Source organism: Ascidiella aspersa, chromosome 2 (genome assembly GCF_963924565.1).
Source record: "Ascidiella aspersa chromosome 2, kaAscAspe10.2, whole genome shotgun sequence".
Lineage (NCBI taxonomy): Eukaryota > Metazoa > Chordata > Ascidiacea > Phlebobranchia > Ascidiidae > Ascidiella > Ascidiella aspersa.
Window position 1 is genome coordinate 25,305,679 of NC_139448.1, and position 17,671 is coordinate 25,323,349.

The 17,671-nt window shown below is 36.3% G+C and overlaps 3 protein-coding genes across 5 annotated transcripts; 1 reads left to right on the forward strand and 2 right to left on the reverse strand.

Annotated features, from left to right (window-relative positions):
• The first annotated feature begins 793 nt into the window (after window positions 1–793).
• Window positions 794–5,852, forward strand: LOC146164488 (intelectin-1a-like). The gene is made up of 3 exons (XM_083382496.1): window positions 794–1,130; window positions 3,710–4,332; window positions 5,315–5,852. The coding sequence occupies exons 1-3, from the start codon at window positions 842–844 to the stop codon at window positions 5,540–5,542; spliced, it is 1,140 nt and encodes a 379-aa protein (XP_083238622.1). The 5' UTR covers window positions 794–841; the 3' UTR covers window positions 5,543–5,852.
• Window positions 5,853–6,671: 819 nt separating this feature from the next.
• LOC146164489 (uncharacterized) lies at window positions 6,672–11,962 on the reverse strand. Its single transcript, XM_083381816.1, has 5 exons — window positions 11,826–11,962; window positions 11,130–11,270; window positions 9,812–9,959; window positions 8,819–8,955; window positions 6,672–8,455 (listed from the first exon to the last, which is right to left on the reverse strand). The coding sequence occupies exons 1-5, from the start codon at window positions 11,868–11,870 to the stop codon at window positions 8,198–8,200; spliced, it is 729 nt and encodes a 242-aa protein (XP_083237942.1). The 5' UTR covers window positions 11,871–11,962; the 3' UTR covers window positions 6,672–8,197.
• LOC146164490 (transmembrane protein 19-like) lies at window positions 11,915–17,594 on the reverse strand. 3 transcript variants are annotated; one of them, XM_083381815.1, is made up of 9 exons: window positions 17,456–17,594; window positions 16,919–17,045; window positions 16,608–16,721; window positions 16,099–16,230; window positions 15,812–15,941; window positions 14,978–15,108; window positions 14,463–14,571; window positions 13,511–13,602; window positions 11,915–13,011 (listed from the first exon to the last, which is right to left on the reverse strand). In XM_083381815.1, exons 2-9 carry the CDS (start codon window positions 17,019–17,021, stop codon window positions 12,851–12,853), a joined length of 972 nt encoding a protein of 323 aa, XP_083237941.1. In that variant the 5' UTR covers window positions 17,022–17,045; window positions 17,456–17,594; the 3' UTR covers window positions 11,915–12,850. The 3 variants fall into 3 exon arrangements, with proteins under 3 accessions (XP_083237941.1, XP_083237940.1, XP_083237939.1); XM_083381814.1 differs by lacking the exon at window positions 17,456–17,594 and adding an exon at window positions 17,201–17,341 and having other exon boundaries at window positions 16,620–16,721; XM_083381813.1 differs by lacking the exon at window positions 17,456–17,594 and adding an exon at window positions 17,201–17,341.
• Window positions 17,595–17,671: the final 77 nt, after the last annotated feature.

Genomic DNA, 17,671 nt, shown 5'->3' on the forward strand with positions numbered 1-17,671 from the left:
TATTAAGACAGACACAGTTCAATCAATTTAGGAGAAAACGGTCATAAAAAAGTAAGACCAACAGCAACAGGGAGAAAATACGGTTTATAAAAGTTAAAAATGAACTGATATATCACCTGTAGACAAACAACAACACTGACATTTCATCAGAATAAAAATACAAACGCCCACAATGATAAAAGCAAGGAAAAACAGAGCGTAGCAAGTTATTTTTGTACCAATGACAGCGCGTCATGTAAGCGTTAATAACAGCTTCATAAAAGAAGTAAGATTATATTCGATTCGACAAATATAATTGCCTACCATATGTTGGCAAATATTATATTGCATTTAGGTGAAATAATTTAAATTTTGAGGTGTTAACACTAGAAAGATTGGACTTTCTATGCAACGGCTATAGGCTTTAATGGCAGTGGCTTTTTTCAAGAAATATGTCATCCGACAGTCTTAATGAAAAGAGGTTTACGACTACTTTCAGCTCAGTGATGTGTAGGCCTAAATGAATTTGGACAAGTTAAACTGTTTGGCTAGGATTACGTCACCTAGCTGTTTAGCGATGTTTTACTTGATGTTAACATCTTTGCATGTGCCTCCGGCACACTCTCTGTAGCTGCTACAGTGTAGCAGAACAGACTGTATAAAGATGTTTACGTGGGTATAAAGCTGTTTACGTACTGTTATTCAATAAATGATTAAGATTGCTTTTAAAACGTTCCAAGCAGTAAAAAAATTTAGGCCTATAATATAACAGCAGATTTGTAAGAAACAATAACAGCAAATGTTTGCAGAAGAGTTGCCATCAAGTTGTTAGTGTTAGGCTTTCTCAAAAATCAATTTTGAAATGGATTTCAATTTTGGTTTTATCTTTTTGACCATTTTTGCGGCAACCTCTGTGATCAAGGGCCAAAGACAGTGCAACCTTTACTGCGATGAATCTGAAAGGCGATTTCCCAATCCTCCTAATCCTAGTTACCCACCTACCGAAAGTCGGGGTATGCCCGGCAAAAGGGGTCCAAAAGGAGAATCGATTCGGGGTGAAAAGGGTGAAACCGGGAGCTGTGAATGCAACATCGGCGAGAGACTGGAAGAAACTGTTGAAGAGCTACAACAGGAAGTTCGTAGCACCTATCGTAAGTTATTTTTTTGATTTGTGCTATAGGTGTTTCTACATTATACAAAAAACAAACCTTACATGAGTAGGCTATTAAACAACACATTTTACAAGTATTAAATAAGCACACCCTAGAAGTATAAATAACTAAAGAAACATCTCCCAGGAGTATGAAATACCTTTCATTTATAGGCGAAATTTGTGTACCGTAAAACATTATACGCACCTAAAACCACGTTCAGGTTATTATTCAGCTTTACGGGAAACCAGCTTGTGCTGATAAACATGATTAGCAAAATCTTGATAAACCTAATAGAATGATCGCTTGATAACCCGAACCACTTTATGCATTGCTGAAATTAAGGAGTACGTACGTTAGTTTTAAACATCTCTCACGCGAGGGCCCCTTGTAAACCATAATGATGATCATTGCAAAATCTATGGTGAAGCGAATTAAGTTGTTGTTATTATAATATAGGCGACACAAAGGATTTCATTATAAGGTTTTGCGCAAAAAATTCAAAGTCACAAATAAGTTTTATTGATCCTATAACGTTGTAAATTATATTAATCATATAACGTTGTTTTTACAACAAGTTAATTGTCGATAAAGTCACAGGTATTTGAAAAATAATATTTTAGAACCAAAAGTATGCTATAAGACAGGGGCGTGCAACCTTTCATACAGCCGGGCCAAATATGTATTCGGATTTGACCACGGGCCACTTGCATGTCTTGTCGTCTAACTGTTAGTAAAGCGGTCGGCAAACTTTTCGTTGCGGCCCAAAGTAGTCTTTTCAGAGCTACTTAAAGGCCCACTACATAAAACCACTACGAAACAGTGGCGGATTCAGGGGGATATTTGGTTTTAAGGGGAAACATTCTACGGCGCTTAATGGCCCAAACACTGCCATGCTATAATATAAAACATTATACCAAAAAAAGAAAATACGCGCAAAGCGCGAAAAAATTGCGTTTAAATAGAGTTAAATAAAGTTGGCAAAAAATATAGTTTTACAGACCACATTTGTGGGTCTCTCCAAGCTGAGCCAATTTAAAACATTATATGCCACACCAATTGTTAGAATAAAGTGCAATGAATGTACGGCTATCATGCGGCTAACAACTACGGTACATGATAACACCAAGCTATTCAAAAATAACTCGCGGTCTACAGTTGACCTAACACTGTGTTAGTGACTACCACAAAAAAAATTGCTCACACAGATACGTTGAACCGAACAATGCCACCTTAAAAGCGACGAATTTTCTCAGCTGTGGAAACTTATTTAGATCGAGATGTTCGCGGTAAAAACTACTTTTCAGCTGCGCAGAGAGAAATTTGTTTCTTTTTTTTACAACACATGAACATTGAAATTGAATGTAAAACAATTACATTTCAAATGGGCGAAAAAGATCAAACGGACATTTTTAATATGCTCTATTTACATGATCATAAGTAGCTATTCGAAAGCATTTCAAGAACAAAAAAATTGCAGCGCTCAGTGCAATTCATTTTCACACAAAGTTGTACACTTTCAGCAACAGCATCCAAAACACATTTTGTAGTTTTATTTTGTTAGCAGGCCACATTCTATTCTAATATGTTAGCAGGTCACATTCTATTCTAATTCTGATACACTAAAAATTCACATGCTATATAAGGCGACCTAGACTAAGGAACAGTCAGAAAGTTTCAATATTTTAACAGTTACGTTACCTGAATGTTTATAGTGGTGCGGGAAAAAATCAAAGCACACCGCGGGCCACATATTTTGGTTCCGCGAGCCGCATTTGGCCCGTGGGCCGCAAGTTGCACGCTCCTGCTATAAGACACAAAATTTGTTTCTTTTCAACAAGGCTAATGTTCTGAATGACTTTAATGGTCGACTGTGTAAATGAAAAGAGTGTTGTAGGGTTATTTGATGTCAGCTGGTCAATGCTTTCGCACTTATGTGATTACGTCTGTGTTGTTTGCAATGTACTGCGTTGTGACAGATTTATTTGTTATACGCATTCTGCGTCGAAGCAGTGCTAACTCACACCCTAGTGTTACATCTTAATTGGCATTTCGTTTTGGCTTTATAAGTCTTAGGGATTGGACCTAGATCCAGTTCCTTTTTAAGACTCACCAGAGTAACTTACTGGCTGACTATAGTGTATCTTAACTGGGCCCACACAACTTATTCTTAGCTATCGACTTGTGCTGAATGGCATCTGGTATATGTTAACTTGTGTCGCCGATCTATAGTTCGAAACTGGTTGTTCGTTCATCAACTAATACAATTCTAATACCTGAACGCCTTGTGAACGCCTTGTGGCGGCTCGGGAGTTAGATACGCACCTTGAAGTTGGAGTCAGAACGGAAGTGTCAATTAGAACGCTCTTCTGTTGAATAAACTATTATAAGTTTAACAACCTAAACTCGTGCTCCACAGTGTCATGTGTAAGATTACTCTTTACTTCGGTTTATTTTTACTTATGTTAATTACCAAACAACAACATAGATCACGTCTAGGCAATCTATCACCCAAAAATAAAAATATCACATTGAAAATAATAAAATAAGCGTCAACTAGGAATTTATGTTGTATGCAGAAAAGAAGAACCATCTTTTTGAAAGCTGCAAGGAGATTTTAGAACAAGGAAGCCATCAGGGCAGCGGCGTGTATTACATAAGAGATGCAAACGGAATTGAGTACCCGGTTTTCTGCGACATGAGCACCGGTGGAGGTGGCTGGACTCTGGTTGCTAGCGTTCACGAGAACAACCTCTCCAACAATGGAAGATGCACGTCTGGCGACCGATGGTCCAGCACACAAGGATCCACAGCTCGTCCGAGAGGAGATGGAAACTGGGAAAATCTCAGCACCTTCGGCCACCTATCCTCGATCACGAGTGACGATTACAAAAACCCCGGATATTTCGACATCGGCGCAAGCAACGTAATGATTTGGCAAGTGGCCAACGACACGCCACTCTTGAACTGTAACTCGTCGTCTTACCTTCAATATCGCACAACCGACAACTTTCTACGAAACTACAGGGGCAACCTGTATCACTTGTTTAAGGACTTCTTTCCAATAAAGTCCGGAACGTACAACAGGGCGACCGACAACGGACCTGCCCCGGCTGTACATTTTGACAAAGGAAGCGCAGCCGACGTTTTGCAACATCAAGCACCAAATGTAAAGCCTTATATAGATGCGGGATTCATTCAGGTAACGTTTATCTGTGTTGCTTCTGCAAATCTTTACTCTGTTGGCCCTAAAAAATAAGTTAGTTGTTTGCGAAGCAAAATATAAGATCTCTTGACCCGGATGTTAGTTGAAACATAAATACCAAAACTTAAGGCGAGAAAAAATGAGTTTACAGGTTGACATATATTTTCGTAAATTGTTTTCAATTGGTTGGAAAACTGGCAAAAAGTACAAAAATTATTCTAATACAAAATGATAGGTAATTTTTCACTCTAAGGCCATGTTTTTAAATTTTGTAGTCTGCGTCACACTACAAAAAGAGGAAAACGCATACCCTGTAGGTTCTAAAATCATTTCAGCGTTACACTTGAAAGGCTTTATGTAGATAAATTGTCCTTATTGTTAGTTCAACAATATGAATTTGAAATCAAGTTTGTAGAGCTCTTCTGGCAAATGTAATTTTTTATTTCGACGTTTCGACGTCCTATACAGGTCGTCTTCATCAAGGTAAATAACACTGAATGCGACTAGTACAGTGCACGATAAACAAAGGAAAACAGAAAAAAGAATGGAACGCAAGCATGTTACAGCGCAACGCAAACACCACGCGATAGCGAATGATTGGGCCTCTAATCTTTAAGCAGGTGCTTGTAGCACGCTGACAGCAACACTGATGTACTACTAGTCGCATTCAGTGTTATTTACCCTGATGAAGACGACCTGTATAGGACGTCGGAATAAAAAATTACATTTGCCAGAAGAGCTCTACAAACTTGACATTATGCCTGGCAGCAATAGCTTATATAATGAATTTGGAATGTTTTGGTAGTAAAAAGTTAAATATTAAAACTGACGTGAAAAATTATACGAGGTTGGTAGTTTAGCACAGATATTTTTCTTGAATAATTTTTGTTCAAAGATGAAAAAAATACGAAACTATTTTAATAAGAAACCAAAGATACTATTAACCATTAGGCTTCAATCAAAGCCTGTTTTCGATTAGTTTCGCGTTTTAAACGGAGAGAAGAATGCATTTGCAATGTGCCCCGGTGTCAGGGCCAAAGCGTCGCATCACAACGCCGAGCATTCTTGCATTGGATCAACCGACACGGCTCACGTCAATTACTGTGGAGATCTCGCAGCTTTAGCTTGGGATGGCATTGGAACGCACACAGGATGGAGTGTAGATGCTGTGCTTGCCAATACCGCCTTCCTTATTTTCTATCGTTAGGCTTATTTTTTTGTGAAAGTTTTATATTATCACAATGTTTAAAAACATCGAAATTTTAAGTAGATCACCAATGTACAGGCCCTTTTCGTTAACTGTGACATTTATTGAGCTTTGAGTCAATAATATTTAATTTGCCTAAACAATTACTAAGAACAGCCGGTAAAGCATATCATTCCTCGCTGTGCACTTTGCCTTACGACTAATTAAGCAACATGTAAAATTCTAAACCCGTCATGGCTTGAATATAATTTGCTTTAGAGTAGGAAGGCTGGCAACTATTGGATAGACATTAAACAAGAAGGGCGAAATTGTGCCGAACTAATTTTATGTGATGGTAATACGTCAATGAGTAAAATTACTTCCAACACTGATGTTTGTTGCATATTTTGTCATTTAATTTGAAGATTGACCAGCTGCAATGTGTATATACATATTGTATTGAGGGCTGCAGAGAGTGATTTAATCAGCCCAGAATTTGACAAAGTCGAGTGTTGAAACAGCACATGATGTGCCGTCGCGACAATTGTCAGCATTTGAGAATTTCTAGCCGTTTACAACTTTTTTTATTTCTATGTAGTTATCCCAAACACACAAGCTCTATAAAATTTACTTTCTGCATAGTATATTTAAAGCTATTGTCATGGCCTTCGCAAACATTAATGGACCACGTGGCTGTGGACATACTATTCAGCTGATGCCATATCTTATCCTCAAATGTTTTACCATTCATCACCTCAATACGACAGGCCCTACCAGGCAACAAGTTTGGATTACAAATTATGCATCACTATGGACTTTGTGGTATTAAATTTTAAAGTAAAAAAACAACAACAACAAAGAGATCAAATTAATTGTTCTACATATGCGACTGATGAAGTTGCTCGAAACCCCGTTGGGCCTAGCGACGAACAACATCATTTCAAATAATAGTTCAAGTGTAAATTACAACGAGTTGTTTTACGGAAGGACCTTAAACAATGTTGTAATTAAGGTTACATGACAGTGTTGAGAGCATGATGTCAAGGATTTAGGACTATTTTGAACGATATCCGGACCAAACTGTCCTTACGTCGCCGGTATGCATGATCTACATACATACTCCGCAACTCACGTTTGCTTTCCCTTTAAAAAAACTAATTAGGTTTGTTATTATTTATACTTATCTGTGTATATTAGTGGAAAAAAGAGGGCGGGCAAAGCGACAACAAGCGCGTTTTATACTCGTTCGATATGGGTCGAAGACAGCAAAATAAAAACAACTATAGGACTCGATTTTGACCGCTGGTGTGTCATGCATCGAGCAGCTCGTGGCTACACCGTTTGTACTTTTACAAAATTTACTACTTAGTGTGAGCAAAGAATATTCATGTATTTTTCTCTCGTTACGATTGTTATAAAGACAGACACAGTTTAATGAATGATTAGCAGAAAGCGGGCATAACGAAGTAAGAGCAAGATGGAGAAAATACAGTTTGTAAAAGGTAAAAACGAACTGTGCATTTCGTGAGTAGACAAGCAACAACACTTAACATTTCATCAGAATACAAATACAAACGCCCACAATGATAAAAGAAAGGAAAAACAGAGCGTAGCAAGTTATTTGTGTACCAATTAGTGACAGCGCGTTAGGCAAGCGTTAATAACAGCTTCATAAGACATGTAAGATTATAGTCGAATCGACAAATAATTGGCCGCCATATGACGGCAAATAATATTTAGGTCATTTGGGTTAAATAATTCCAATATGCAGTTCGTTTGATTGCAATGCTATGTTCAATTTGCCATAAATTGAGATCCTTGTTAAAAGCACTCATTTGTTATAAAACTAGTTAAATCCAAAGCTTTGGGTTGAGTGTAAAGCTACTACTTTAATATCAAATTAACAAAAAATCCTGAGAAAATGTTTGAAAGAGCATGGCATCGGCAAACTTTCGACATCATGATAACAAGTATATATAAAATATTTAACAACGTTTTAAGGGAGCTAGCAAAACTTTTCTGTCAACAATAAGTGTTTTACGTGTTAAAATTATTAACAACCGTTCGTTAGACAGTGATAGACAAAACATTTTTCAATGTCTTCTGCACACATTGGAAGCAAATTACAACTCAGTTGAGAAGTTAGAGTTTAAAAAGCACATGTCATACAGATCTGCATCGAAATTTGTAAGTCACAAAGTCAAAATCGTTTTTACAAATTCCCTTACGTGTCGTCTTGTGCATTTCGAGTCTTGGCGTTACTGCAATAAAGCCCATCAAGAATGAGACATAGGCAGCTAACAGTGCTGTGTTCATCGTTTCCAAATAGCTTTAAAATTATTTATGTACACTTGTACAGCTGTTTACTTATTTGCAAATATCTTTATGGAATGACAAGCTCGAAATGTCTTCAGGTTGGAACGAAACTCGGCAAGCGTGACTTGTGGCGTCGGCAAGAAAAATATAAGTGATTTTTAACATTGTTTTTTCAAAAAAAAAATTCTAAAAGCTATTTTTGTCACATTGCCCCTAATGAAAAACGTCAATTTGATGAGTTGTCCATTGAGGGTCCTTTGCCATGCAAACGTTTGAGTAAAGCTGACCCAGATACTGCAAGCGTCTATATCGAGCACATCAAAACAAGAGAAAGAAAAAGCCGAGCGAGATATTATTGGGCTATTCGTGTGGGGACCTGGCCATAGAGTGGTACTCAGGGTTGGCGTTCACTTTCAGAAACGAAGCGATTTTGTTGATGAGGGTGGTCAGGGCGACGGAGGTCACCATATCCCAGGCGTCCTCCCTGTCCAGTCCATGTGCAGTCAGTTCGTCCAGCTGGCGGTCCGAAACAGGTAAGTCGCTGGCGATTTCGAGCGCGAAATCGACGATGGCTCGCTGGCGCGGAGTAAGGTCTGCGGTGCCCGGATTGACTGCTACCTGAAATGGAACAGCGGCGATACATCAGACCTGGATATATTTTTGCAATAACTGTCAGTTGCCAATCGATTCCCACAACATTGTGAAGTTAATTAGAAAATTTCGTTCATTACATACAATTCAAACAGAATTTCAGAAAGGGAACATCATACACATAACACACACAAACAATATTTGTAAAAAAATAACAACAAAAATGAGAGCCTGTCATATGCAGACAGAAACAATACCAAAATCTGCTGTACTGAATCGTATCGAAAGAAACACTGTAATTAAACAAAATTAACCAACGCGTGGCCCTTATCGCAACGCAGGAAGCGGCAAACAGGAAAAGCATCACTTTTTGCTGAAACAAGTAAATACCTGATCGGCCAGGTAGGGATTTCCGGACGAAAGGCGATGTAGTGCGCTATGTGTGACAACACAATAACTGCATTTGTTGCGGGCGCTAACAACGACTCCGATCAGCTCACGGTCTTCCTTCTTTAGGTTCGAGTCTTCTGTTGAATGCGGAAGGATGTTAATGGCAAAAGGTAGAGCAGGGCGGTTGAAAATTGTTCTTTATAAAGGTGCATTACACTAGAAAGATTGGACTTTCTATGCAACACCTATAAAGAACTTTATAATCTATACTTAACCGACATTCTTAATTATAATATTTCAGTCGAGTCTTATTTTTTTTCTGCTAATATACATATCCGATACCCAATGACAAGTGGTAATATCAGTACTCATCCGATTCTAGGATGGTATCGGTGCCGATCCGATACTAAATTTTTACAGGGTTTTCGGCATGATTTGTGATCCAGCGTAAGTAATGTTTTTTACCTTGAAAGGCAACTATTTAAAAAAAATATTTAGTTAACATCTGAAGATCCCCAAACTTATTGACACTGAAGGAAATTTTGACCTCGCAATTAGGAAAAATATATCTATAAACGTATAAAATTAATATTTTTTGCTCGTTTTCGTTTAAGCGTATCAAATTCATTTGGTATCCAATCGGGTTGCGATACTTTTTTGTCAAAATATCGGGTATCAGTATCAGAATCAAACGTCAATTATCGGATATCCCATGACTGTTAATAACAAGTGCTTACAAGTACTTTCAACTCAGTGATGGGTAGTTCCGCCTAACGCCGAACCCACGCAATAAACAGAATAATGAATAGATGATAATATCGATAACTCTATGGTTTATAATTATGCCACTGTTATTGGTGTTACGTAAAGGGTAAAATATATATTTAACGACAATAAAAGTGCGTTTCGGCAAAAAACGTTAGCAAATCACATAGAGTGCTTTATCGGTTCTCGAAGAGTTTGCGACAAAAGCAATCTGACGTGCTTACATACTTCGGTTTGTGTTGGCGTCGTAATACTCCAAGTAACACTTGAACTCGTCTGGACGATGCGCAAGCGCGTGAAAGAGGTTAGGAATGAAGCCGACCTTGTCGTCCAACTTGTACATACGCTCCTGCACGTGCAGCGGAAGCTCTTTTACCTGGACGTAATAGGGGATTAAAAATGTGTTTAGTCTTATTTGAACATAGGATATTATTCCTAAGAAATAAGATAAAATTGAACAAATAAAGGGATGTTTTTCCGGGTTCTAAATAAAAATTAGCTTAAGCTAAATTACTGACGTATCTTTTTTGAGAAATTCTCGAAGAAAAGAATCATTGAGAATGTTCGCGCACATAATAAGGATTTATAATGTGTTTGGTCTTATTTGAACATAGGATAATATTCCTGTGTTCAAATAATAAAAAAGACAAAATTAAAACAAATAAAGGGATGGTTTTCCAGGTTATAAAGCAAAATTAGCTTAAGCTAAATCACGGACATCTCTCTTGTTGAGAAATTCACTTATTAAGAAAAGAATCATTGAGATTGTTCGCGTACATAGGGATTTATAATGTGTTCGGTGCTGGTTATAAATACCACCGAAACATGTGTGATACTTCGCATTTATTCCGATACTGATTGACAAATAAGCGTACGGCCTGATCCTATACCGAAATAAATTCCTATGATCAAATAAGCAATAAACTAAAATTCAAATAAAGGTATTGTTTTCCAGGTTATAAAGCAAAAATTGGGTTAAGCTTTAGGGACGTCAATTATGTCAAGAGTGGCATGTTAACTTTTTTGAGGATTTTGGTCTTATTTTCATATAGGAGAATATCCCTGTGTTCAAATAAGAAATAAGATAAAATTGAACAAATAAAGGGATGTTTTTCCAGGTTATAAAGAAAAATTAGCTTAAGCCTAATTACAGACGTCTATTTTGTATGAGAAATTTACCTTTTTCGGATAAGAATCATAATTGAGACTGATCGCGCACATACACATAATTGCCTTATCGTATGACTTACGGGAAAGGACTGTTTTTTTTACTAATACACCAGTTACAAAAAACGATCGAACCCTTAGAATGAACTAAAACATTTTTAGTGCTATATATTGGTTATAGGCTTATAGCTTTTTAGGAACCAAAACGCTAATCGAGTAGCACATAAACTAAGTTTGAGTTACAACCAACGGACGTTTCGGCGTTAGATTTTTTAATGACTGAGAACACCCCCAGTTATATGCTAAATACAGGGCCAACGGGAATAATAAGAAACGTGCCCATTAGCAGTATACAAGCGGGGCAATCGGGTGCACTTACATTATTAATAGGATAGCGAGATGTGACCCTCGATTGTTCCGGACTGTGGCTTTTGGCGCAGGTTTTCTGAAAGCAGATCGGCGATTGGTGATGACCAGCCGCTCCATACCCGCTGTTTACTTTAGCCGCGGGTTCGATGATCTGCAATACAAAAAAATTTTAACTTGCTTTAAAGCATGCCGACATGTTCAATTACAGTTGGTCTACAACAGGGGTGGCGTACGGCTCGCCAAATGATTATTCTCCGGCCCGCCACCTTCTTTATGAAATAAGTAAATATATTTTTTGGCTATTTCAACTAAGCAAATGTGAGCAGTGCCTACCCTGGAATGCAATTATGAACAATGCAAGTTTCGCCAACAAACTGCAGCAGAATAATTGTCAGTTAAAACTTATTCGTAGGTAGGTTTAAACTCGCGACTAGCAAAATGTTGCCCAATGCCCACCTATGGTTACAAAAACGATCATAAACATTATAGATGTCATTGGAAGTGTAAACAAATAGTAACAATAATTTATTCTTTGTCTATTGATTTTTTTATTTAAAAACATTATTTTCAAAGTTACAAGCAAACTGTATGAGTTGGTAGAAATTCCAAAGTCTTGTAACATACTTTAAGGTAAAGTCATACGTTCTAATAAGTTCCGTAGTGCACAGGAAAGAATTTCCACTTCATAAAACGAAAAATAGCTTACCTGAAGAAGCGGTTGAAAGGTGAACCTGGCCAATGTGCGCTTCATATTAGCTAGCAAGCAACACCTAAACTACTAAAACTCTAAAATCCTGGAACACAACAAGAAAAGAATTGGCAAAAAGGGCACTTTACGAACGAACTTATGTTACGCGGAACACAAAATAATCCTTAGTTTAGTGGAACTTTTGAATAGCAAGTTATTGATTTTAAAATTAATTTAACGTCCAGAATGCGGTATTCGTTAAACAAGTTTGAAACCTAATTAAAGTAAGGACATTACCATATTTTGAAACAAAAAATGTCAAAAGAGTAACACGTATAGGCTACACAGTAAAGGTTTCAATAAAAAACAGCATGGCTTTAAATTAAACAACAAAGGCACGCCTAATAGAAAGTCATGGTGGAGATCACAAAACAAAACAGGACAGGAAAAAGATGATAACAAATAATTTAAAAATTGTTATAATAATCAACGTTTGATAATTTAAATGACTAATGCTAACGTATCAAAATAATTTGAAACTATAAACAGAGATGAGTCCTCTAGATATTCGGGCGGTGAAATTCGGAGATATTCCGTACATGATTACCACTCATAAAAAGACACGTATACCACACAGTATAACATATTTTGATTCCGACCCAACGTTCTGGCTGGAAACTGGTACAAATACAGACAAATATATGTAAAGTTGTTTGTGTAAGAGAAATAACACAAGCAAATGGTTGGATTGGAAAAATCCACGTCCTATGTAATCATATATATTATAATATATATTTATTGTCGGTAATACCAAATCTAATGATAGAAGCTCATGCAAGAAGATGTTGAATTCATCAAAAACACTTTTACAAATTTCTAAAAATCCCCTTATTCCAATAGGGTAGACACTTAAATAGAGTAAAACTCGCTAGGTTTCACGCAACCAATATATTTTTAATTTCGAAGCATTTTTAGGTTTTTGGAATCTCCTTGTAGCCAACGGTCGGTGGTGTCACACCCCTGTGACGTAGCAAGGAGTTGGGTTAAAAGCCTGCCACATATGTGTACAGCACGGGGCAGATGATGGCGGTTGAAAAGCCCGAGACGAAGTTAACTGCGTGATTGTTGAGTAGGTTCACGCCCGATATGTGTTTGACGTTTTGTCCTGGACGACTTGATACTTTTTTGGAGTCCTCGTCGTAACCTAAAGCACGCGATAGCAAGTTATCGCACGCCAAGTATTGGGTTAGTATTCCCATGCAAACTACCGTTGTGCAATGCAGATATTCGGAAATTCGAATCTCAGAAAAACACTTCATTCTGACCAACATTAAAAAGTTAGAAAAAACAAATATGCAGTAATAAACTGAACGCTGAAAATAGGTACAAACCTACGGACTTATCTTAACTTTTAACATTCGATTGTAGTTATTATTTTTATAATGATTTATTGTTATTAGAACGGGTATATTTTATCACAAAAAAACGGTTGCGAAGAGAACATGGCTTTCATTTTATTAGAAACCGAAAATCTAAACAACTTAGTTCCTTACGCTATCGCGATGCGATACATTTACTTGAAATAATTTGTTTTAATAAAAAAAAAAAAAAAACGATTTGCGTAAAACCCGTAATAAACTATCACACAAATACATGTTGAACGGGTGAATAATTTAAAGCGTTTATCAGTTGATAACAAATACCTGAGTATTGCATGGTGGCGCCAATGAAAGAATCCAGCAACGAACCAAGAAATCCAGCGAACATCCCGACAGCAATAAGCGACCACAGTATGCTGCAAACAGTTGCAGTTTAAAATTGGCGACCAGTTTATTTCCACGATATAAATTATGTAAACTGCATTGTAAGCCATTGAGCAGACTAAACAAAGAGAGAAATGGGGAACGGATATGATTCGTCATAGTCACATTTCAAATTGTGTTATTTCGCGTAATTGCTAGAACTTCGCCTCAAAACAGAAGCATTGCGGTTAATGTTGCACATTTATTCAATAGCTTTAATTAAATATAGCCAATTTGTTCATTTCAATTCATTCTAAACAGAATGCATTTAATATTAGCACCACAAAAACTGTCAATCAAATGACGCTGTTGCTAAAATTAAACGTAAAAGAACAATGAAACTGGCCTTTACGCACTGCAACTTAGTGAGGGGTATTTTTTAATGGGCTGCTTTAAACCACACACTTAGTGCTTGCTTTAAAATCCCTGTTTTTTGTAACTCGATACTAAATACAAACCGTGAATAGCAAGGATGTTTAAAGTAGAAACCCAGGGGATTCTAGAATATTAGGTTTCCAATCTAGAATAACGAATCCAGCATATCGAATCCTAGTAAATATTTATTTATCATTTTTTATCATTTAACTTGTATTTTGTTTTGGGTGGGGGATAACTTGCCAATTGCGTTTGTACAATTAGGCGCAACCATCCGCGGCAAAACGAAGAAATTATGTGGGTTCCAACTACCCGAAATCAACGGCAGAATTGGATACAAGCGATATCATAGGAGTCATAGTTTTTTAAATACAAAACATATTGTCAACCAATCCGCCAATTTTAATACTTTAAATATTATTTGAAAATATTTTTTTTATAGGACAGACCACCCTTGATTACCGCAATTCGCCATTACCTGTGTGATCCAACAATGAAATAGTTGCTGACACAATACACGAAGCCGACCCAACCGCCCGCCATTAAGCTCGCTAAAGTTCCAACGATCGTCACGCCGCCGTTCGTACCTATACAAAACAAAAGGAAATATGATGGAAGCTTGCCTTTCAATTTCAAATAAACATGCCTGGTGTAATTGGAGGACATCTGTAATGAGAATAAAACTAAATACAAGTAAAGTAGCTTAAGGCTTTCGGGTGTCGAAGTGCATAATAAATAATTCAAGCGATAAAACTAAACTATGAAGCAGCGTTTTTTAAATGCCCTAGGTACTTATTTTATTTTAAAAGATGGAATTAAACATTCACATACCAGCACAAAAAGTGGTTCGAGTCTTTACAACAATTTATTTCAAGTTTATATTTTTGGAAGTAATAAAAAAAATATATATAATAGATCGTTAGGAGCACAAATGTAACTACTACTTGGGAGCGAACATGTGTCTTCTACGTTTTGTAGATGCGCATACAGTACCTGCTGGTACCGTTTGTCCAGTTGTGATGAGAGTTGAGGTAGGATTCCCCACTGCAGAACCCAGCTCAGACGCCCAGGTATCACCACAAGCAGAAGCTATCGATGCGAGTACTGCCACTGACAGCCATGAACTACCAAAGTATATTTACCATCATGTTAGGCTTAGCTAAACATGGGTTATTAGATTGTTTCTTGACCTCATTTATTTTATAGAGGATACAAAATATGTAGAACATTGTATAATTTTATAACCTAAACACTCCAAGATAGCAGGGATTACTTATTAGATTGATTCAAAAGAAGAGTATGTTTTTTTCATTTAGGTGCAAAGGTTTTTTAAGAGGAAAAACAAAAAGGAAACTTTGTGAGGGATAATAGTGTGTTGATTTGTCCTTTTTTGAAGCATAATTGAAATACTTCCATAAGAAAAGCCTAACCGAAGGACACTTTCCCTTATTCTTCTCCTCTTAGTTGAACTCTTGGCAGCCAACATTGCTAAATTAGTTTCTTGGTCAAATAACTAGTGAGTTCTACAGAACAACTTCTAGAATAATCAGAAGCAACAAAATGTGTATACAAAAAAATCACCTAAAAAGCCATGATACAAGAAACACTCTTTCTTGATGCTGGATGTCATACTGGGATATTAAGGTAACAATAAAACTCAAAAGTTCAAAAACTCGAGTAGGACAAGCAGAAACCTGTTGCCAACGGTTTTGGGTTCCATAAATATACACCATTTTTATGCAAAATTAAGGTAATACAATAAAATAACACAAAACTTAGTTGATCATAAATGCAAGTCAAATTGTGAATAAGTTATTGTGTTGTCACCTGGTGTACAGATATGGATTACTGAAGTCAATTGGAGTGTCCTTGCAACCAATCTCCATCACATAAAGTAAGGCAAGTCCAGTGGGAACACCCCCATTGTTGAGAACATTCAACCAATTTCTTGTGGTTTCTACGTTAAATCAGATTTGGAAGAATTATCCAGCCTAGGTAAGAAACATACTAAATTGTATATATATATCTCAATTTTAGATGTTTAAAAAACAGTTTAGTAATTTTTGAACACATATTTGTTTAAACTTATACAACAATACTAAATAATCACCTACCATGCATCGCATCTTGGTTAAGTTTTCTTTCAGATCTAAACTTTGTCAGTTTGGAACTTGAGTAGAAGAACGCCAGCAGAGAAATAATGAAACTGAGGTTGGATATAGTCAGTACAAATCCGACAACAACGGCTTAAAAAAACATTGTACATTGGTTACTTGAAATACAGTTCAGTCACACTGTTTTATTTAATCGATTACAATTTTTTTAAATGATTATTTAGTGGGTCACTAAGGTATTTTGGGTGGGTCATGCAGTTGTTTATTTTCTAATAGACCATGAGATTGCTGCATTTTTGTGACATATTAATTATATTACAACAATGGAACTATGTGTTGTGTTTTTAATAATATCCACCCTACAAGCCTAAATTTCACATTAATAGTAAATTGCATGTGGATACATTGTTTTACATTTGTCAGGTTGCAAAAAATGGCAATAAAAGTTTGCCGCCAATAATAAAGGGTAGGAAATGTGGAAATTGTTAAATTGAGCCTTAAAAACTCACCAGCTGAAATACCTGATAAGGACAATGATTTCTTCCGAAGCTCCCGAAAAGCTAACAGTGAAGGGATTAAGAATGCTGCAAACAATCTCTGCGGTGAAACCACATCTATTCCTCCTAGGAATCACATAATTACCATAACAATAAAGCTATAAAAAAAGATTAATTATATATATTTCTGAAGCAACTTCGCCAAATTGGAAAAAGTTATGAAGAAAATAAGGCAGTATTGGAATATATTTTTGTTTTAACTGGTTAAAGATTCTAATTTAAAAGTTGGTCTACTTTACATTTAGGATTTGATTTAAACCTACCAAAATGGGTTCTGAATGTTAATGACAGAAACCAAGCCACAAGTATAAATGGAACAAAAATTGTAGAAATTGCTGTCACAACAGCAGCAATTGGCCTAACCATTTCCCCCAAAAAAACAGATTTTATCTGTAAAATGAAAAAAAAGAGTTAAAGACAATAAAGTCTAAGTAAAGTATAATCCTGGTGAAAAATTGTTATTATCTAATAACAGAAGTTAATTATTAACCATCTTCTTATTAAATGAAGAAATGGGATTCAACCCTCAAATTATATAGGCATACCAAAATGGTCATTTTGAGGAGGATGTAGCAACTTGTCCAAAAAGGTAAGATTTTGATGTAAAATGACATAATTAGACACAAATTAAAAAATGGGTAAAAACACAAGTAATAAATATCACTCAAATCGGTTGTATAAAACATTAAATAAATATCAAACAAAGAAATTTGTATTGAATATAAAATAAAGAAAAAAACAGTAGCTTTCTGTCTATATTATTTTAACGAATCATATAATAACACAAATGTCAAGGTTACTCTTAATGGCAAAGATATGACTGGTTGGTCGATGTCGCAATCCTTGCAAGTCCAATTAAATTAGACATACATGAAGACCAAGTACTTGCAAATGGCTTAGATGACACATTCTACTATTTAGCAAAATACAAGAGAACCTGTGTGGAAAAAAAATGGTAAACAAGGTAAAATAACATCGGAAATTGCAAAAATAAAAACCACAAATGAAAAGTTACA